Source organism: Bos taurus, chromosome 7 (assembly GCF_002263795.3).
Source record: "Bos taurus isolate L1 Dominette 01449 registration number 42190680 breed Hereford chromosome 7, ARS-UCD2.0, whole genome shotgun sequence".
Taxonomy (NCBI): Eukaryota; Metazoa; Chordata; class Mammalia; order Artiodactyla; family Bovidae; genus Bos; species Bos taurus.
Window position 1 is genome coordinate 26,175,348 of NC_037334.1, and position 23,621 is coordinate 26,198,968.

At 37.5% G+C, this 23,621-nt stretch overlaps 1 protein-coding gene and 1 long non-coding RNA gene across 6 annotated transcripts in view; one reads left to right on the forward strand and one right to left on the reverse strand.

Moving 5' to 3' along the window:
• Nucleotides 1-23,621, reverse strand: part of CCDC192 (coiled-coil domain containing 192) — a 231,702-nt gene that overhangs the window by 158,641 nt on the left and 49,440 nt on the right. For all 5 annotated transcript variants that reach the window (XM_024995056.2, XM_059888695.1, XM_059888694.1 and 2 more), the window contains 2 exons: nt 3,689-3,820; nt 2,730-2,786 (listed from right to left, as the gene is read on the reverse strand). In XM_024995056.2, coding sequence (XP_024850824.2) covers nt 2,730-2,786; nt 3,689-3,820 — 189 coding nt within the window. The remainder of the gene's footprint in view (nt 1-2,729; nt 2,787-3,688; nt 3,821-23,621) is intronic.
• LOC107132618 (uncharacterized) overlaps nt 1-23,621 on the forward strand; it is a 310,093-nt gene that overhangs the window by 35,087 nt on the left and 251,385 nt on the right. The gene's annotated exons all lie outside the window — the stretch shown is intronic.

The following is a 23,621-nucleotide window of genomic DNA, read 5'->3' on the forward strand; positions in this document are numbered from 1 at the left end:
CAGTATATAATAACACTGTGATATTATTCACCATGCCTAGGGAACACAGACGAACACACTGAAGAGATAAGAATAAAAAATGATAAATTTGACTTTGTATGTGCTGAACCTAGGATATCCACCAGATATTCAGGTTGTATTTAGCAAACCTAGAGTTTTGATTCAATGCAGTATACCAGCAATCTCCAAGGTTGTGTGCTTAAAATGTCACTCGAGGACAAACACCACTGGGAAATTACATACTCTGGCCCTGTTTTGGAGATTGATTATACACTAATAAATCCTGCAGGAAGTGAACATATTTAATTTAACTTTATTTCCAATGCCTGTCTCTCTTTTTTTTCAGAATACTTATTAACATAATTTAAATTTTTTTTCCAGGAACAGTGTTTTAAGAAATGCTCATTATAGCACTAAGGAGCTGTGATCAGAAGATTATTAAGATAGAACTTGGTAGAGGAGGAAGGTATGCTTATTTGCATGGAAGGAAGAGTTGAAGAATTATGAACTGATTAATCACTCAGAGTAGATAGAGAAAGGAGACTAAAGATAGAAGCTTTATCAACATGTTTGACACTTCCAATGGTGTGTGGGAAATACAATGTAGAGAGGTAGCAAGTTGAGAGAGCAAAAGCATAGATTTCACAATCAACATGTGTGTGACAAATGATCTAATTTCTAAGACTCAGTTTTCTTATCTGAAAAATAATGCTCACCTTTTTGAGTTGTATTGAGAAGTAAAATAGGTAATACATAAAGCACCTATCACCTAGGAAACACATGGTCCACTTCAGTAAACATTATTATTAACATTATTTTCATTTAAATATTCTTGATGAGCAAGCAAAACTTTAATGATTAATCTGCTATATTATAAGTTGAGCATTGACAATTACACAGGAGAAATCTCGTTGGTTGGTATCAATACCCTAACACAAGGGAGCACTCCCAGTTCAGACACACCTGGGGCAGGACCAGCATGAAACAGGAATCGACTGCAGAAGCTAAATAGTGGAAGAAGACACTGCAGGAATTTCCCTAAGGCTCCCATGACCATGATTTTTCATGTTTTTCATGAAGAGATGCTGGAAGCTAATACTGAACCTTAGCAAATCTCTCTCCTTAAAACATTCTGAGCTACAAACCCCCTGGGTGAATGGCTGTAGGGATCCACCTGGCATGAGGTGACATCCTCTGACAATAGTCATTATCCAGTACCCTGAAAGGCAGGCCAGGGGAGAGGCATCAGGGAGAGAATGCTCGGCTATGAGAGATGTTTCTATCTGAATCAGTCACAGTGTCATCAGTGTAGGCCTGAGTCACGTTCAGTCTTGGTCAGTTGAGCATACAAGGCCAGAAAAGAATCTAAATTTAGTCTAAAACTCTGCTAACTGCCACTGCAGATTAGCTTCTCTCTGCTGCTGCTGCTAAGTCGCTTCAGTCATGTCCGACTCTGTGCGACCCCATAGATGGCAGCCCACTAGGCTCCTCTGTCCCTGGGATTCTCCAGGCAAGAACACTGGAGTGGGTTGCCATTTCCTTCTCCAATGCATGAAAGTGAAAAGTGAAAGTGAAGTCGCTTAGTCGTGCCCGACTCTTAGCGACCCCATGGACTGCAGCCTACCAGGCTCCTCTATCCATGGGATTTTCCAGGCAAGAGTACTCTCTACCCCAGGACAAAAACTGGGGAAACTATTGTGGTTTTTATCCAAATCAGATCACTGCAAACCTCAAAGGGCTGGTGATCAGAATATACTATTCTGCAGTCTTTTCTCCAGGACTTCTGGGCTTCAGTCTCTCAGATTGGTCTGAGTTTGTTGTTGTTCAGACTGGCCATGGAAGGTGACTGGCCACTCTTCTTAATCAATAAGTCATTCCATAGTACGCGGGATGTGGATGGAGGAGATAACTGAGAGGATGGCGAATGACTGAGGAAACACTCCCGGCATTCTCAGATCCTTGAGAAGGGGCAGTGACAGGACCACAGCCATTGGTTTATGCACATGGATCCACAAGGCTGTTGTGGCAGGAGATGTTCATTAAGCTGTTCTCTAAGTGAAGACAGGGTAAAGTATAAATGAAATTTCCCCTGGAACTTCAGAGGGTCTTTCTCTCTCTTGGGGAAGACTTGTAGCAGAAAATTGGCAGTTCATTATCTGATTTGTTCATATGGTCATTAGCCTAAAAACCAGAAGACTGGGGCAAAATAACTATATATAAAATAATGCTGCTCAAAATATGGTCTAAAGATGGGCAGCAGCAGCATCTGAATCCAGCATTCCCTAGAGGCACATATTCTCAGGTCCTATCCTAGGCATACAGAAAACTGTTCTGAAAAGTTTTCCAGATACTTCTCCATGTACAAAAGTTCAAGAAGAACTGTCCTAGGCCTATAGGAGAGGTGTCTAAAGTTTCCACTTCTGTTCACTCACAACTACCCCAGCTTGCTTGTTTTTCTACCCTTAGTTTCCAGTTCTCTTATCCTGATCATATGTGACTAGGTCATCTGGTTATATATAAGAACTCAGTCTTGCAATTTTTATCATCAGTGTAAATCAGAATTCTATTTATGGAAAACAAGTCTATAGAGGCAGTAAAAACGCTGGTTCTTAGCCCTGTGACTGGTTTGCAGTGGAGAGACTATAGTTACAACTTCTGAAACATTTCTGTTCATTCGCAGAATAACAATGATATAAAATGAAGGATGAAAAAAGGTGAAAGACACTTACATAGGCTGCAAGTTGCTCCTGGGAAGCTTTTACTTCAGCTTGTAATTTCTCAATGCACTGAAAAGGGGTAAAGTTTAGAAACAAAGTGTGTAACTCTTCCTTTTACATATTCAAAGTGTTCCAGATGTAAATATGTACTGGTTCTCATATTTTACAAATGGGAGCATTATCTCAGCTAGATGTTTTGAATATCATCATTAAATAGATCATCGCTCCCATCTCTTTCTCTCTTCTACTCCATGGAAGAACACATCAACAAAGTATATGAATATAGTAAAAACTAGGTCATGATTGGGAAAAATAATATTCGCTTGATGTACTGAAAATAAAGTTAACCTATCTTATATCACATCATGTATACATACATGTGGGACCCAATGAATTGGTATCTGCCTTTGGAATATATGGATATATTTTAATGTGAAGATATATATACCTATATATAGATACAGATTATCTATCTATCCATCCCTCTATCACAAAAGCAGATACAAAACAACATGGGTTGAACAAGAGATAAATTTACATAATGACACATATATAAATGTCCTAAGATTCAGAAATTGGTTACTTCTTATAAAGTAATTTATTAAAAGTCTATGAAAAATGTTTTGGTCAACTTCTTTCACTACCCAGAAAGAAGCTATTGCTTGATTAAGTTCAATTGAAAACTACAAAGTATTTGTATAGTCAGTATCACTTATAAAATAAATAGGATATTCACTTAATATGATTCAAAAGAATACATATCAAACTTAAAAATATCACCAAGAAAGTTTATTTTTGTATGTGAATATTCTATCAGGAAATACAGTTACATTGAGCAAATACAAAAACTGTGATTTACCATCTTGAACTTAAATATGAACTTCTAGCCCAGCCAGAAATAACTACAGGATTGTCAGCTCATATGTTTAGGTAACTTTTAAAATAAAGATTATTCTTCTTCTATGACATACCTGGTCTTTTGCAAGAACCAATTTTTTGTATGGTTCTCCACTGTCTTCCCTACAGTCCAGAGCTTCTAGCTTTTTCTCCAGCCAGGAAACTTGCTCAAGCAGCTTTGATTTTGTTCCTTCCGAGACTGCAAGCTGAAGAAATGTGCTTGTAAGGGTATGGAAGTACAATGACTTTTTTAAAGCTTATTTTATTAAAGTCCAATTTGCAAATGAATTGCCTTCCATCAATATCTATTAAATATGAAAATGGCTTTTGAAACATTCTCATAGATGACAAATGGTTAGTAAAGAGAGATAAGGAAATAATTTTGATTTTATTTATTTTTAATAATAAAGATCTTTCTGGGCAAGAGATGAGACAACATAGTTACAGCAGGCAGAGAGATGTCCAGTACAACAGTCTCAACACTCATCTTTATTATGTTTCAACATTGTATTTTATTTGTACAGCTGAATCTGAAATCTGTATTGTGGTTTAGATAGGGTTCTTGAAACTTAACTCTTTGGAGGCTATCTGCTCAGTCACTCAGTCATGTCCAACCCTTTGTGACCCCATGGACTGTAGCCTTCCCACCAGGCTCCTCTGTCCATGGGATTTTCCAGGTAAGAATACTGAAGTGGGTTTCCATTTCCTACTCCAGGGGATCTTCCTGATCCAGGGATAGAACCCACATCTCCTGCACTGGCAGGTGGATTCTTTACCTCTGCGCCTGGGAAACCCCCAAAATACTAGCTAGTTACGCATGCGTGCTCAGTCACTCAGTCATGTCCAACCCTTTGTGACCCCACGGGAGGCCACAGCTCTCTAGAAAGAGGAGGAATTCTGACTCCCTCCCTTGAATTTTTAGTGTAGCTGTAAAGAATCTGCCTGCAGTGCAGGAGCAGTAGGAGATGCAGGTTCGATACCTGGGTTGGGAAGGTCTCCTGGAGGAGGGCCTGGCAACCCAGAGCAGTATTCTTGCCTGGAGAATCTCATGGACAGAGGAGCCTGGTAAGCTATAGTCCATGGGACCACAAACAGTTGGATACAACTGAAGCGACTTAGCAGCAGCAGCAGGATAGAAGGAGCTGAAGGGAAATGCAGGAATTTCTAGTTAAAATCAGATGATCAAGGGCTTTGGTTATTGTCATAGGCTTCTCTATCCATAGGATTTCCCAGGCAAGAATCCTGGAATGGGTTGTGTTTCCTTCTCCAGGAGATATCTGTGCTAACCATAACCATAAAATGTCTCAAGGTGAGTGTTTTCCTGTTTGTAGATTTCTCTTGAGGAGAGTGGTACTGGGATAATCCCTAGTCCCTTAGCTTCCCTGGAGAGTCCCTTGTGATTTTTCTTGCTAGCTCAGCAACAATTCTGAAAGAGTCCCTGGCAAGGGACATACAACTTTGTGTTCATTCCAGATCTCGGGCTCTGAGGCATGGCTTATCTCTAAGTATCTTTTTCATATTCCAAGAATTATTGCAAAGCATACCATCTCATCTTGGAAAATGCAACAAATATTTAGAGACATTTACCAAATGGAAAGGCATTGAGAGGTTAGTCTGCCATGGAAATAAGTTGGGTACATCACGTATGCTGGTATCCATCCATCCATCCATGCACATAACCATTCACTCAACAAGTATTTGTCTAGTTGGCTCTCTGCAGCCCTTGTGTTATATGCAGAGAATGATGAAAGCACAACAGGAGGGTCAGAAAGTGAAAGTTGCTCAGTCGTGTCCAACTCTGTGACCCCATAGATTATACAGTCCATGGAATTCTCCAGGCCAGAATAACGGAGTGGGTAGCCTTTCCCTTCTCCAGGGGATGTTCCCAACTTGAGGATCGAATCCAGGTCTCCCACACTGCAGGAGGATTTTTTCACCAGCTGAGCCACAAGGGTAGCCCAAGAATACTGGAGTGGGTAACCTTTCCCTTCTCCAGGGGATCTTCCCAACCCAGGGATTGAACCCAAGTCTCCCACATTGCAGGCAGATTCTTTACCAGCTGAGTCACAAGTGAAGCCCAAAAGGGAGAGTCAGAGGGAGTACATATGCCGTGAACTGTTGTCTTTGCCTTTCAGCTCTCAGTGACCTGGGAGGCCTGACGTACTCTGCGTGAATACTAATACATCTAACTCTTGGGTGCATGATGGTTTGGAAATGTAGTCTGATTTCTCCGAGCAACCTTCCATTTTATCATAGGAGAGTGTAATGGCTGAAGACACAGACTCTGAGACTTTGGGTAAAACTCTCAGTTTGCTACTTGCTATCTTTGTGATTTGGACAAGTTGCTCAGACTCTCTCGGCTTGACTTTCCCACCTATAAATAGGAATGAGGATAAAAGGAATAGTACTTATCTCTTGCATTTGTTTTGAGGTTTATACATGAGTCTACACAAGAGAAACACTTAAAACAATGCCTGGAATACATCAAACACTCAGTAGTTCTATTTTTATTTCTTCTACATCCTCTCGACTGCAGTAAGCATTCACATAGGTTTTATCCAAATATTCATTATTTATCAAATTATAAAATAAAGTGTCTGAAGATGTCACAGCCTCTACGAGCTGGTTACCCTAAACTCAATTTATATTTGGTTTTCTCACTTCCTGTAACCACTCCTGTCTTCAGGGAAAAGTCCTCTCTAAGTCTGATGTATTTTTTAAATCTCAAATATATTCTTTCTCAGTCTGTCCCATTTTGTTCCCATATCCTGAATGATTGATCCAGTCACCATTTGGTTATCTTTCTTTTAAATCTATCTCCTATTGTTTTTAGGCCTTTATTCATTTACTCAACAGATATTAATGTATTCACTCATTGCTAAATAAATATGTTGGATCTTTATTATATGTAAGCTTTGGAGGTAAAAAATAAAGGTGATATTGTCTGTATTTTCAAAATTTACTCAGAAAAGCAGACAATTTAAAAACTATTCCATAATGTGAAAGTGTATGCTAAGTCACTTCAGTCGTGTCCGACTCTGTGCAACCCCATAGACGGCAGCCCATCAGGCTCCCCCGTCCCTGGGATTCTCCAGGCAAGAACACTGGAGTGGGTTGCCATTTCCTCCTCCAGTGCATGAAAGTGAAAGTGAAGTCGCTCAGTCATGTCCGACCCTCAGCGACCCCATGGACTGCAGCCTTCCAGGCTCCTCCGTCCATGGGATTTTCCAGGCAAGAGTACTGGAGTGGGGTGCCATTGCCTTCTCCGTGAAAGTGTATAGATGAGTAATAATATTAGTACTACTTAAATGCTTACTGGGTACTTAGTACATATCAGATATTCTGAGAACCTTTTGTTTTCATATTTATTTCAGTTTAGCTTCATATTCATTTTACAGATAAGGAAATTCAATAAGGTTGCATAACTTGTCTAAGGACATGGATAGTGAATATTGGAGTGTTCAGTAGTGGACATTAGGTGTGACTCCCTAAGCCCAAGTCTGACCCCAGAAACGGGGCCTGATAATCATGACAATCCCATTCTCTTTCCTTCCATCCATTTTCCTCCCATTGGTTGAGGAATCAAGGCCTAAGCCAATCAGATCCTGGATCTTCTCTGGCAACAGTTAATGTAGGAAATATGACCTAGTTTGCACCACCCACGCTGGCCAGGAGGAACTCTAATGATTTGGAGAAGCACTTTCTCTTATCCACAGACATGAATGCTACCATAGCCATCCTACAAACATCCAGGAAACCGGTTATATGACAAAGCCACTCTCTGGATGGAAGTGTGGACAACAGAACAAACCTGGGCCTCGTTGACACTACTGAAATGTTTCTTCAATTAATTTTGAAGCATCTCCTACCTTGGGACTTACCCTTAGTGAGTTTATAAGTTTCCTTATTGATTAGACATTGAGTTTTCTCTTATTTGCTACCATAAGCACTCTGCTGATAAATTGTCTGATTCCAAAATTGCATAATCATGACCATAAGTGTGTAAGATCTATGGAAAAATAGCAACTAACATTTGTTTGGTAGCTACAGCACACCACACATTTTGTTTATATTGTTGTTGTTATGACTATTTTAAAGATTGGAAGTTAGGTGCTTTTAGGGGCTTTCCCAGAGCTAATAAGAACAGGTTGGATTGGGATCTACATTGGTCTGTTTCCCACTTTGGGTTCTGTAGTATATCCAAACCCTAACTCTAAGACTGCCTGCAAAGATGAGGTCTATGATTTTCCCCCGATCATGTGGCTTTCAGCACATTTTCTCTGTGTGTTCACTTATTTACACGAAGGAAATTTATTTTCCTTTTTCCTAAGACTTGAGAAAAGTCCGTCCTGCCATCTCAGTCCCTTTTTATATACACACCAACCCCATCTCTTTGCTCTCCTCTTATAATAAATTTGTCTGAATATCCCTTTGGCTCAAATATGTTTAGCTCAGATTCAGCTTATCTCTAACAAATCTTGACATGGAATCACAATATCTATATTTTAGGCCTGACCCCACAACCCTCTGATGTTATGACCTATGAGCCCATAATAAAATTTTACAATGTCACTTTGCTATGTTTTTACAGGGTGGTTCTCCAGTCATGTGTATTCTAACTAGGTTGTAAATTTCCCAGAAGGATGGATGGGGAGAATTCTGTCAAAACTTGTAACAAAATTCAGTCAAATTGGCCACAAATATTTTGCTAAAAATATTCCATTTATTCACTTTTTAAATGATGTTTTCTTTATCATATGTTTCATAATCTCACAAAAGCAGGATAAAGGGATCTTATTATCTCTGCCTCATGTGGATACATTGAGGCAAGAACTAATGTTGGATTGCATTATATAATGATGAAACTGTTTATTAGCATAAGACTACTGATATTGCCCCAGCCCTTTTGAAAATGACCTATCAGATAAGACTGATAATCCAAAAGGAAAGAACAGAAAAAATGAAAGAAAAGAAAATGAAATAACATAATTATATATCTAAGTATTTTTAAAGTACTGAATAAAAGAATATACTCTATTACTGAGTTGCAAGATAATAGCTACCATTTTGAATTCACTCCATTGTTTTGATTGGAGTTTTAGAACTTTTCAAAATTTAATTTTCAATTCAGGAAGCTCTTAGGAATGCTGCTTAAATTCAAATTCAAATTATAGGATAGAAAACAAGGTATCAAAGAAAGTAAGAGGAAATCTAAGTTAGTAGCTGCAAGATATCTCAATTGAATTTAAAAACTCTAGGGGCCTTGGGCACTACTTCCTTTTTATTGCTTTTGTTTTTTCTTTTTTCATAGGAACTGCTTAGTTTTATAGTTGCTTGTTTGAAAGAGAATAAACCTAAAAGCTCAGTCCAACTTAGTATCAGATATCTGCTTATAAAGAGAGTATAAATGCATTATTCTTTAAATAATCAATTTCTATATTTCCTAACCAGCTATCTGTGTTGGAACATATGGTTCACATGATGTTGGGAGGCTAATATTCTTCCTTTGATTTTTGAAGAGTCGGCCCCTTCCCCTCTGCCTGATTCTAACAAATTTAGGCGGAGGAGATGATTTTAAAAGCATGGACAATATTTGTCATAAGAATTATGTAAAACAAAGGAACAACTTTCATATTACACATTTGAGGCTGTATAAATCCACTAAAATATTCAACTTTAATATATACCTCGGTATTCAATGGAAGATCATCATAAATGTAATGCAATATCATTAAAAGTCAAAGGAAAATAAACTGTATTCATTGCACAGCTTGTTGATGCAGTCAAGAAAGTGTATTGATACATTTCATATTAATATTCAAGATGAAAGTAAAAAAAATGACTTGCACTTCAAAATCATGGCAGATTAAGAAGCTCTAGGAATTGGTTCTCCCACTTAAATAATTTTTGAGCTGGCAAGAACTGTCAGAACCAACCATTTATTAGCACTGGATTCCAGTGGAATACTTTCAGTATCCAGGAAAGCGCTGGATGAACAAAGATGCTGGCATACAAGGAAATCTCTGTAAGGTCATTGGCTAACTGCAGAGGCAATGGAATTGGAAACTTTAGTAACCACATGAGACAAAAAATATGGTCTCTGCAAAATTAGTTTGGAAAAGTAACTAAACAAACATATAAACTGTAGAGGAGGGAAGAATTGTACATGGTCTTGGGGAGGGAGAAAGAATCTGATTTCCAGAGTTACTGTATTATAATATTCAAAATGTCTAGTTCTCAACAAACAAGTAGAAAGATCACCAAGTAAAGTATGACTCATTTATTGGAAAAAAATCAATTGATAAAAACTATCCACGAAGAAGCCTAGACATTGAACTTTTGGACTTAATAAATGAATACTTTAAAATAAGTGTCTTAAATATCCTCAAAGAGCTGAAAGAAACCATGGACAAAGAAGTAAAGGAAATAAGAATGATACATATACAGGTAGAAAATATATAAATGGATAAAAATTATAAAAAGTAAGTAGAAATTCTGAACTTAGGAAACAAAATAGTTGAAAAAATTACTGAAAGAGTTCAATAGCAGATATAAGCTAGAAGATGACAGAATCAAGTAAACTTGAAGACAGGACAACTGAAATTACCTGATGTAAGCAGCAGGAAGAAAAAGGAATACAGAGAAGTGATCAGAGCCTAAGAGATTTATGGACACTATGGAAAGCTACCGAGTATACCAACATACACATTATAGAAGCAAATAGCTGAATAAGATGCAGAAAAGGAAAAGGGAATTAAAATGGTATACAAAAATCAAGCACAAAAGAAAGCAGCATGGAGGAAGTGAGTAACAAATAGATGTAAAATACAGAGAAAACAAATAGCAAAATGGCAGAATTATGTCCTTTATTATCAGTAGTATTTTAAAAGTAAATGGATTAGACCCAGCAAATGAAAGACAGTGACTGGAAAAATGAATTAAGAGATGTGATCCAAGTATACACCACTTATAATAGAGTAACTTCCACCTCTAAGAAACAAATAGTGAAAGGAAAAAAAGATATTCCATGCACATAGTAGCCAAAAGAGAGCTGGCATATACTATATATGCCATATAGTATATATGCCATATAGTATATATATAGTATATATGGCATATACTATGGCTATACTAATATCAGAGAACATCAAATAGATGATGCCAAGTCAAATTTTTACAGAATACAGGGATATAATATATTGATAAAAGGGTTAATTTATCAAAATTATAAATATACATCAAACAATAGACCCCCCCCCCATATATGAAACCATTAACAGAATTTAAGGGAGAAATAAATGGTAATAAATAATCATAGAGTAGAGACTTCAACATCCTACTTTTAATAATGGATAGAAAATGTACGCAAAAGATCAAGAGCAAATAGACTCAATCAACACTACAAATAAGGTAGATCTAACAGACATATTCAGGATAATCCATCCAACAATAGAATACACAGTCTTCTCAAGTGCTCAGGGCACATTCTCCAGGATAGACCATATATATTAGGCCACAAAATAATTCTAAATAAGTTTAAAAGGATTGAAATTATACAAAGTAACTTCTCCAATTACAATGGAATAAATCTAGAAATTAATGACAAAAGGAAAACTGAGAAATTTGAAAATGAATGGAAATAGCACATTCTTACAGAATCAATGGGTCAAAGAAAAAAAAGATAACAAGGGAAAGTAAATATCTGGAGATAAATAGAAAAACAGAAGAAGAACATACTGAGACTTAGAGGATGCAGTGAAGACAGTGCCAGAGGGAAACCTATAGATGAAACATGTATATTAAAAAAGGAGAACTGTTTTTGTTTTTTTTTTTTACCTCAACAGCTCCATTTATTATTTGGAAGCATATATTTTTCACAGAAGTTTTAAGGGCAAGACATTTTTCCTTATTTTTTAACCAAGTTTTATACTTGCATCATAAGTGCATTTTCCTCCTTGGCTCAAACTCCACATGAAATTTATTTATTTATTTATTTTTTAATATAAATTTATTTTAATTGGAGGTTAATTACTTTAAAATATTGTATTGGTTTTGCTATACATCAACATGAATCTGCCACAGGTATACACGTGTTCCCCATCTTGAACCCCCCTCCCTCTCCCTCCCCATACCATCCCTCTGGGTCGTCTCAGTGCACCAGCCCCAAGCATCCAGTACCATGCATCGAATCTGGACTGGTGACTCGTTTCATATATGATATTATACATGTTTCAGTGCCATTCTCCCAAATCATCCCACCCTCTCCCTGAGTCCAAAAGACTGCTCTATACATCTGTGTCTTTTTTGCTGTCTCTCACACAGGGTTATCATTACCATCTTTCTAAATTCCATATATATATGTTAGTAAACTGTATTGGTGTTTTTCTTTCTGGCTTACTTCACTCTGTATAATAGGCTCCAGTTTCATCCACCTCATTAGAACTGATTCAAATGTATTCTTTTTTTTTTTTTTTTTGCTATTTCATTGTTGGCTTTTAAGAGACCAGTAGACAGAGGGGAAGAACAAAGACCACTCTAAAGAAAAGCCTAATTTCAGGAATTGGTTTTATCATCCATTACTCCACAGTGTTATTCTTTTTAATGGCTGAGTAATACTCCATTGTGTATATGTACCACAGCTTTCTTATCCATTCATCTGCAGATGGACATCTAGGTTGCTTCCATGTCCTGGCTATTATAAAGAGTGCTTCAATGAACATTGGGGTACACGTGTCTTTCAATTCTGATTTCCTTGGTGTGTATGCCCAGCAGTGGGATTGCTGGGTCATAAGGCAGTTCTATTTCCAGTTTTTTAAGGAATCTCCACACTGTTCTCCATAGTGGCTGTACTAGTTTGCATTCCCATCAATAGAGTAAGAGTGTTCCCTTTTTTCCACATCCTCTCCAGCATTTATTGCTTGTAGACTGTTGGATTGCAGCCATTCTGACTGGCGTGAAATGGTTCCTCATAGTGGTTTTGATTTGCATTTCTCTGATAATGAGTGATGTTGAGCATCTTTTCATGTGTTTTTTTAGCCATCTGTATGTCTTCTTTGGAGAAATGTCTATTTAGTTCTTTGGCCCATTTTTTGATTGGGTCATTTATTTTTCTGGAATTGAGCTGTAGGAGTTGCTTGTATATTTTTGAGATTAGTTGTTTGTCAGTTGCTTCATTTGCTATTATTTTCTCCCATTCTGAAGGCTGTCTTTTCACCTTGCTTATAGTTTCCTTTGTTGTGCAGAAGCTTTTAAGTTTAATTAGGTCCCATTTGTTTATTTTTGCTTTGATTTCCAATATTCTGGGAGGTGGGTCATAGAGGATCCTGCTGTGGTGTATGTCGGAGAGTGTTTTGCCTATGTTCTCCTCTAGGAGTTTTATAGTTTCTGGTCTTAGATTTAGATCTTTAATCCATTTTGAGTTTATTTTTGTGTATGGTGTTAGAAAGTGTTCTAGTTTCATTCTTTTACAAATGGTTGACCAGTTTTCCCAGCACCACTTGTTAAAGAGATTGTCTTTAGTGTATATTCTTGCCTCCTTTGTCAAAGATAAGGTGTCCATAGGTGCGTGGATTTATCTCTGGGTTCCATTGATCTATATTTCTGTCTTTGTGCCAGTACCATACTGTCTTGATGACTGTGGCTTTGTAGTAGAGCCTGAAGTCAGGCAGGTTGATTCCTCCAGTTCCATTCTTCTTTCTCAAGATAGCTTTGGCTATTCGAGGTTTTTTGTATTTCCATACAAATTGTGAAATTATTTGTTCTAGCTCTGTGAAGAATACCATTGATAGCTTGATAGGGATTGCATTGGATGTATAGATTGCTTTGGGTAGTATGCTCATTTTCACAATCATGGATTGATTCTTCCAATCCATGAACATGGTTTATTTCTCCATCTATTAGTGTCCTCTCTGATTTCTTTCACCAATGTTTAAAAAAAAAAAAAGGAGAACTATGTCAAATCAGCAACCTAACTTCATACCTTGAAGAAAAAGAGAAAACTAAATCCAGAGTCAACAGAAGGAAATAATAAATATTAAGTCAGAGATGAAACAGAATGCAAAAACATCAATGAAACCAAAACATTGGTCCTTGGAAGTGATCAAATAAGTTGACAAATCTTTAATTATATTCACAGAAAATAAAGAAAAGAAAAAAAAAAAAAAACTAAAAACAAGTAAAACTAGGGAAATTACTACCAGCCTTAAAGAAATTTGAAAGATTATGAGTGAAGACTATGAATAATTGGATGCAAACCAACTATATTATCTAGATGAAATGAACAAATTCCTAGGAAGACATAAACTGCCAAAACTGATTCAAGAAAATTTGAAAATCTCAATAGACCTGTAGCAAGTAAAGAGATTGAATCTTTAATCAACATCTTTCATCCAAGTCCAAGATCAGATGGCTTCACTGTAGATTCATCAAACATTTTAAGAACAGTAAACACTAATTTCACACAAACTCATTTAAAAACCAGAAAAGTAGACTACTTCCTAATACATTACCCTAATATCAAAGTCACACACAGATACTGTTAAAAAAAAGTATAAATCCATATTACCTAAGAATATAGACGCAAAACCCTTCAGCAAAATAGTAGCAAACTAGATCCAAAAGGACATTCGTTACAAAGAGTATGCATCATGAATAAGTGGAATTTATCACAAGGATGCTAAGGCAGACCAACATTAAAAAATCCATGATTACTACAACATAACACATTAATAGAATAAATGAAAAATACAATATGTTCATGTCAATAGATGCAGAAAATTATTTGATAGAATTCATGATATGATAGAAGCACTCAGCAAACTAGGAATAGAAGAAAGCCTTCTCAATGTGATAAAGGGTGTTTATGAAAAAACCCACAACTAACATCATATTCCGTGTTGAAAAATGGAAAGTTTTCCCCTTAAGATCAAGAACAGGACAAGAATGCCTGTTTTCTCCACCAAAATAAGCCAAATCAGACCAAATAAGCCAGAATAAGAAAAAAAATCTAAACTGTAAATTAGAAATAAAACTATTTCCGTATGAAGATGACATGATTCTGTATATAGAAAGTTTCAAACAATCCTCAAGATAAACTACTAGAGCTAATAAATGAATCTAGTAGAGTTTCAGGGTATAAGATAAACACATAAAAATTAATTTGAGTTATTATACACCTTGGAAGGAAAGTTATGACCAACCTAGATAGCATATTCAAAAGCAGAGACATTACTTTGCCAACAAAGGTCCATCTAGTCAAGGCTATGGTTTTTCCTGTGGTCATGTATGGATGTGAGAGTTGGACTGTGAAGAAAGCTGAGCACCGAAGAATTGATGCTTTTGAACTGTGGTGTTGGAGAAGACTCTTGAGAGTCCCTTGGACTGCAAGGAGATCCAACCAGTCCATTCTGAAGGAGATCAGCCCTGGGATTTCTTTGGAAGGAATGATGCAAAAGCTGAAACTCCAGCTTTGGAGTTTCACTGGAGTTTCATTTTACTTTGGCCACCTCATGTGAAGAGTTGACTCATTGGAAAAGACTCTGATGCTGGGAGGGATTGGGGGCAGGAGGAGAAGGGGACGACAGAGGATGAGATGGCTGGATGGCATCACTGACTTGATGGACGTGAGTCTGAGTGAACTCCGGGAGTTGGTGATGGACAGGGAGGCCTGGCGTGCTGCGATTCATGGGGTCACAAAGAGTCAGACACCACTGAGCGACTGAACTGAACTGAACTGAACACCTATGTTTTAAAATGTAGACTAATTATTATTCAGGTGTAGTGAGGTTAACAGATCTGGAGTTGATCACCATTGGAAAGATAGTCTGTTACAGTCCCAAAGAGGAGGGGCATGACACACCATGAGGAGGGTAATGATATAGAGCAGACATATATGAACTAAAGGGTCATTCAGGAGTAGAGGAAGCAAGGGGAAAATGTGGACAGGAACATTTATTGTAGCTTCCATGGGAAGCAACACATGAGTAAAGATAATCAGGGTTAGGATTAGCTAGTTTGGATAATTTCAGTGGGCTCCGGAACTCTGAGGTTGTCGCTACTTGTATGGTACCTGTACCTGGGGTGATTAGAGCAGAGGAATAGTGGCAAATTTCACTACTGTTTATGGGTATTCACCAGAGCAAGGTAGTTTTCAAGAGAATTAAACCAATGACCAAGAAAAAAATTCTTGTACACAAAGCTGTATCTGAATTAGTTTGAAAAGAGAAAAAATAACTATAAGGAATAACTTATTGCGAAAATGAAAAAGTGAAACAACCTGTTGTGAAACCATGGCTTAACTAAAGGTGTTTAGCCTAGTGCATATTTCTTTGCAGTTTTACAAGATGTCTCTAATATTTCATTTCCTTCCCATTTTGTTATTGATATGTGGCACTATAAGTCTGCTTTTGCAGTTGTGATTAATGATTGTGTGAATAAAATTGGGCACTTCCTAATTTAAAAAAACTCAAACATAATTAGTCATTAATTAAGGAAATGCAGATAAAAACCACAATGAGATTTCACTTCACAGCCACTATTATGGCTTTTTTAAAAAATTTATATTGGAGTATTTGATCAACAATGTTGTGTTAGTTTCGGGTGTACAGCAAAGTGGTTCAGTTATACATATACATGTATCTATTCTTTTCAAGTTCTTTTCCCATTTAGGTTATTACAGGATATTGGGCAGAGTTCTCTGTATGGAAGGTCCTTGTTGCTTATCTGTTTCAAATATAGCATGCGTATAGATCTGTGATTTAAAAAATAGAAAGTACTGGTAAAGATGTAGAGAAATAAGAATCCTTGTATATTGATGGTGTTGATGTTCTGGGAAACAGTTTTGTGATTCTTCAAAGAGCTAAAAATAGAATTACTATTATACGGATTATATGGTTCAACAATTTCACTCCTAGGGTATGTAGATACCAAAAAGAAATGAAAGCATATATCCACACAGAAACTTGTACACAGATGTTCATTGCAGCATTATTTTTAATAGCTAAAAGGTAGAAACCAAATATCTGTTAACAAATGAATAAACAAATTGTGTTGTATACATACAATGAAAAATATTATTCAATCATAAAAAGGAATGCATTATTGATACTTGCTACAACTTGAATGAATATGGAAAAGATTTTGCTAACAGGAGGAAACCAGACACAAAAGATCACATGTTGTATGATTCCTTTTGTAGGAAATACCCAGAATAGATAAGCCCATAGAGACAGAAGCAGATTAGTGGTTGGTTGTCAGGAGATAGGTAGAAGGGATTATGGGGAATCATTACTTAATAGGTAGGAAGTAATTCTTCTTCTGGGATGGAGAAAAATGTTGAAACTCAAGACAGGTTGTGGTTATACAACATTGTGAACACACTAAATGCCACTGAACTGTATCTATTTAAAAATGGTTAATTGTATTTATGTGAATTTCACCTCCTTTAAAAGAAAATGAGTTTCTGATTGGTGAAAATGGTTAAGAAAATTGTCATCATTATGTCCATTTCACTGTTCAATTTTGGATGAATGAACTCAAAGTTCACATAGGTACTCAATACTCCTCTGACATCAAAATACTATATTTTCCTATTGGGAAATATGCATTCTTCCTCTCTGAGAAAACTATTTATTATTCTCCGCTCTTTCCTCAAATATCATTTCATACTTTCTTTCTCATCAAAATTCCACCTTCATCCCAAATGATCACCTCATCAATAATTCACTGAAAAAAAAATAGAGGCTGCCAGATGGCTATTCCCTCACTTTCTCATCAGCCAATATATAAACCTTCCTGCAGCAGACTCTACTAATCTCTTTCCCAATGACCGTCTCCCCATTTATCCCTTTCTACCAGACACCCAATTTGGATTAGCCAGCAGCCATGTGTTTAGGGAAGCTTGGTCTTGTCCATTTCCAGCAAATGAATCACTGTTGCTCAGCCAGCCCTGTTGGGCTCCGTTCCCAGGTATAAAAGATTATTTTAGGCATGAGCCTGCAATCCAGTAGAGGCCCCTTGAGCCTTGAGGAAAAGGCTCTTGACCAGATTTTTTTTTAAAGATATACAGGACGAAGAACATCTCTTTTTTTGCAGGATGTTCTGACTGCATATAATGCTTGGAATTGTTGCAGTTACTGTGTAAGACAGTCAACACTGAGGATGGGAGAGCAAAGGATAGGTAACACCTGTGTTTTTGTTGACATTCTTGAGTTGTTGAATTAGCAAATGCTGGAACTGCTCCATCTCTGGACTTACTCTTATGTGCGATGATAGCTGGCCTTAACATATTACTTTAATTGGGTTTCTGTTGAAGGAAAAAGCACCCTTACTTAACAAATGGAGAAGCTTTCTTCTATCAAAGGCCAGTCCTTTCACTTGGCTTTGAATCTCATCTTCTCTAATCTGTCAAAAGCCTTTGCTCCTGTAATTTCCACAGCCTCCCAGTCCCCTTCCATTTCTGCATGCTCTTTCTCACTATTACCCTTTCTGGATGACTTGCTCAGCGTATAAACATGTCATAATAACTGCAATAAACAAAAGCTGTCTGTTGAACTCTCCCCCAGCTCCTCCTCTAATCATCATCCCATTTCTATGCTGCTTTTCCCACTCAAGCTTCTTTTTTTTTTTTTTTTAATTTTTTATTCCTTTATTTCTCATGTGTTCCCCATCCTGAACCCTCCTCCCTCCTCCCTCCCCATACCATCCCTCTGGGTCATCCCAGTGCACCAGCCCCAAGCATCCAGCATCGTGCATTGAACCTGGACTGGCATCTCATTTCATACATGACATTTCACATGTTTCAATGCCATTCTCCCAAATCTTCCCACCCTCTCCCTCTCCCACAGAGTCCATAAGCCTGTTCTATACATCAGTGTCTCTTTTGCTGTCTCGTATACAGGGTTATCGTTACCATCTTTCTAAATTCCATATATATGCGTTAGTATACTGTATTGGTGTTTTTCCTTCTGGCTTACTTCACTCTGTATAATAGGCTCCAGTTTCATCCACCTCATTAGAACTGATTCAAATGTATTCTTTTTAATGGCTGAGTAATACTCCATTGTGTATATGTACCACAGCTTTCTTATCCATTCATCTGCAGATGGACATCTAGGTTGCTTCCATGTCCTGGCTATTATAAACAGTGCTGTGATGAACATTGGGGTACACGTGTCTCTTTCCCTTCTGGTTTCCTCAGTGTGTATGCCCAGCAGTGGGATTGCTGGATCATAAGGCAGTTCTATTTCCAGTTTTTTAAGGAATCTCCACACTGTTCTCCATAGTGTCTGTACTAGTTTGCATTCCCACCAACAGTGTAAGAGGGTTCCCTTTTCTCCACACCCTCTCCAGCATTTATTGCTTGTAGACTTTTGGATTGCGGCCATTCTGACTGGCGTGAAATGGTACCTCATAGTGGTTTTGATTTGCACTCAAGCTTCTTAAGATGATTGTCTACCCACACCGTTATCACTTTCTTACAGTCTTCTCACACTTTTTTATTTTCTGAAGGAAAAAAAAAATTATTGGCTTATATAACTGGGGAATCAGTAGATTTCTGTTTCATTCGCAACTTCCACAGACTCCAAAGAAATCATAGTGCTCTCTTTTTACCTCTCCATCTTGGTAGTGTTCCTATGTGTTGGCTTCATGATTTCCCAGGGCAGACAAGCCTTCTTCACACATTGGGGAAGATGCTACCTGTCACCTTCCAGGTTCAGGTCCTCAATAGTAAAACAGCGTGTCCTCCGGTAACAAGATGGAAAAGAACTGTATTTGCCCCACCTGTGTTCATATGGCCACTCCTGGGTAGATCTTTATGGTCAGGAAAATGGGATCTCATAACTGTTTGGACCTAGGTCATGTGCTTCAATCCCATTCCTTCTAGTAAGGAATATTGTGGTTGACGGTCCCAGGATTATTAAAAGATTGGAGCCCGAAGGAACTATTTTCCAGAAAAGGTAAACATAAAACAGAAGCCAATTAAAATTCACCCTCTGTGTTCAGCACAATTACATCCTTGTGCTCATGAGGATGTGCTTTCCCCCAAGTGTTCCTGCCTAATACCGTGTGTCTATTCGACATTAATCCAAAATGTACTTTCCCTCTCGAAAGGAGACAACCTACAGTCATGTCAAGTTCCTACATCTGGCTTCACATTTTGTGTATATCTCTCTGAATCAAATCCAGATGAGCCTCATCATGATACAGGCATGAGACAATATTTAATGCACCCTCCCTAATACGTCTAAAATACAGGGAAAACAGGATAATCACAGTATTATTCTCCTTTAAAGGAGCAGGGAAGGGAAACAATTTACAGTTGTCATAGGCCAGTGCGAGCATCACATTCTCTCAGCAATAATGAGGCCTATCCTGGTGATGCAATGAGTGGAGGTGGAGGTTTCTGGTCTGTTTGATTCTGTTTCTAACCTCTGGGAGCTTTCTTTGTCCTTTTCTTCCATGGTCACCGTCAAGAAAAAGGCTAGAAGGCATGCCTTTGGTAGGGGGTGTACTATGTTTTAGTTTTGGGTGTATCAGTAATTCCTCTATTTGTCAAGACCATTTCAGTTACATTACAGAAAACTAATGCAAATTGGTTTCCATTAAAAAGATAATTAATTGGTTCATTTAACTGAAAAGTAGAGGCACCCTTAAATTCTGAGTCTTAAATTAGATTCTCAGAATTCCCTTCCTCCCTCCCTCTCTCTCTCCTAACCTCTCTCCTTTTTATGCTACAAGGAAAAAATTCCCCGTGGCTGTGAAGAGGGCTACCCTGGATTATTTCTCTCTCCTAATCTCTGTTCTTCGCCTCTGCCCTCTGCCCCCACTACTCTACTAAAACTGATTGTGCCTAGGTTGCCTATGAGTCTCATTTTTCCAAATGCAATGGACACATTTTGGGCAATCTTTTTCAATTGCCCAGTAAAATATTACACATTTGAGAATGCCATGCCTCATGAAACACTGACTTCTTACTGCTTCCAGCACACGAGTCTCCGGATTTCTTCCTGAGTCTTAGTTCCCTTGGCTAGATTTTCATCTTCTTCCACTCCTCTAAATATCAAAATCTGAAAGTCCTTGCAGATCTCATTAAGTGCCATGGTTGAAACACTAGTCATACACCTGTTTATGGCTCCCAATTTTTCTACATGTACCACTTAACTTATATATCCAACAACCTACTTGATATTGTGCTTGAATACTTACTAGGCAACCAACAATTAATGCCTTCATAAAAAAAGAATGAAATAATGCCATTTGCAGCAACATGGATGCATCTAGAGATTATTATACTAAGTCAGAAAGAGAAAGACAGATACCATGTAACATCACTTATATGTGGAATCTAAACTGTGACACAAGCGCACTTATCTACAAGACAGGAACAGACCCACAGACATACAGACACACTGATGGCTGCCAAAGGGGAGAAGGGGTGAGGGAGGCATGGGTGGGGAGTTTGGGGTTAGCAGATGCAAAGTATAGACAAACAATAAGGTCCTTCTGTATTGCATAGGGGACTATGTTCAATATCCTGCAATACTATAGTGGAAAGGAATATGGAAAGAATATACATATATATCTGAATCATATTGTATAGCAGAAATTAACACAACATTATAAATCAACTATACTTCAATAAAATTTTAAGAAAGGATGAATATATTCAAAATTAACTCCTCATATTCTATAGCTTCCCAGGACTTCTCTCTTAATAAATGGAACCAGTCATCCATATGTTTAAGCCACAAGTATATTTAAAACTCTTTCTTTCACCATCTACCCAATCCTTCATAGAGGACAATTATTTTTTTTTCTTTTTTTTAAATTTTAATTGGAGGCTAATTACAATATTGTATTGGTTTTGCCATACATCAACATAAATCTGCCACAGGTGTATACTTGTTCCCCCTCCTGAACCCCCCTCCCACCTCCCTCCCCATACCATCCCTCTGGGTCGTCCCGGTGCACCAGCCCCAAGCATCCTGTATCCTGCATCGAACCTGGAGAGGACAATTATTAAAACCACCTCATAGTAATGTGAATTGTTATGTTTATCTCCTCTTGTTGGTTCTCTTAGATCATCTCCTTCACAATCCACACCCACATACACAGCAATTCATATTGTAGAAGAGGTTTCCAGTGTCACTCAAAAACCACTCAAAAACAAATTGAGTCTTGGCAGTCCTTGCAGAACTCATGCTACAGAGAGGAGTGACTATTTAAAAACACAGGCTTTGCTTGTGCTAAAAAGTTTTGCAAGCTGAGTTGGACTAGTACTACAAGCTACTAAATTCCTTGGCAATAAATAACTGAGGCAAGCACTGTAAAAATTACCTATCCTATCTGTGGATGGGCAAGAACCCCTGTGTCTGAAGATACTTTCAGGTCACAGAACTGGTTTGGTCTCTCTTCAGTTTTACAGCTAAAAACAAACAACAAATTCCTCATCCTACCCCCATCCTAGACAAAACAGACTTTTACATTTATTAACATTTCTGCTTTTAACAAGTTATTTCTAGCCATTCCTAGGTTTATGTACATCTTAAAATAGACTTCCCAAGTCTATAATTTAGAAGCATGGTTACCCCCTGTTTTAGTTTGCTGGGGCTGCTGTTAGAGTACCACAGACTGAGTGGCTTAAATATACATTTATTATCTCACTGCCTTGGACGCCAGTTCAAAATCAAGTGTCAGTAGGGTTAGTTCCTTCTAAGGGCTGTGATAAAGCATCTCTTCTATGTCTCTTTTCTGGCTTCTGGCAATCTTTGGTATTCCTTGGCTTCTAGAAGCATGACTTTGGTCTCTACAGCTTCATTTTACATGACTTCTCCCTGTATGTTTGTGTCCAAATTTCTACTTTTATGAGGATGCAGGCTTATTGGATTAGGAGCCTATCCTACTCCAACATGTCCTCATTTTAACTAACTACATCTGCAAAAACCATATTGACTGATGATGTTGTGTTCTGAGATACTAGGAGTTAGACCTTCAACATTTGAAATTGGAAGGGACCAAATTTAACTGTAATACCCCCAAGTTGGGATAGGGCAAAGCAGGGAACTCTGAGGAGTGAAGAAACACTTATTTAAACTCTGAATGAAAATACAAATATTCACCAAAAAGCCAATTGATAGTTAAAATCTAAAGTTAGGGATCCAGGCAGAGATTCCTAAGATCCATTTAATCTCCAAATATGTCCTCTGGGTCATATGAATATGTAACTTTTCAATGTCTATGAGTTTATTTCTGTTTTTTAAAAAAGTTTATTTGCATCATTTTTTTTTTTTTTTTAGATTCCAAGTATAAGTGATATCACATGGTATTTTTTCCTCTGCCCAACTTATTTAACTTAGTAGGACAATCTCTAGGTCCATTCATGTTGCCGCAAATGGTATTATTTCATTCTGTTCTACGGCTGAGTAATGTTCCTGTGCGTGTGTGTGTTTGTGTGTATGTGTGTTTATCACATCTTCTTTATCCATTCATCTGTCAATGGGCATTTAGGTTGCTTCCATGTATTGGCTATTGGAAATATTGCTGCTAGGAACATGGGGGTGCATGTACATTTTCAAACTAAAGTTTGTGTTTTTCTCAGATACATGCCCAGGAATCAGATTACTGGATCATATGGCAACTTTGTTTTTAGTTTTTTAAGGAATCTTCATTCTGTTCTCCACAGTGGTTGTACCAATTTGCATTCCCACCAACAGTTTGAGAGGGTTCTCTTTTCTCTACATCCTCTCCTCTCCAGCATTTATTGTTTGCAGACTTTTCGACAATGCCCATTCTGATTGGTGTGATACCTCATTGTAATTTTGACTTGTATTTCTCTAATCATTAACAGTGTTGACCTGTTGTCCATCTGTATATCTTCCTTGGAGAAATGTCTTCTTTGGTCTTTCATTCATTTTTTTTTTAATTGGGTTATTTGTTTTTTTGATATTGAGCTCTATGACCTTTTGTATAGTTTGGAAATTAATCTCATCTTACATTTAGATCTTTAAT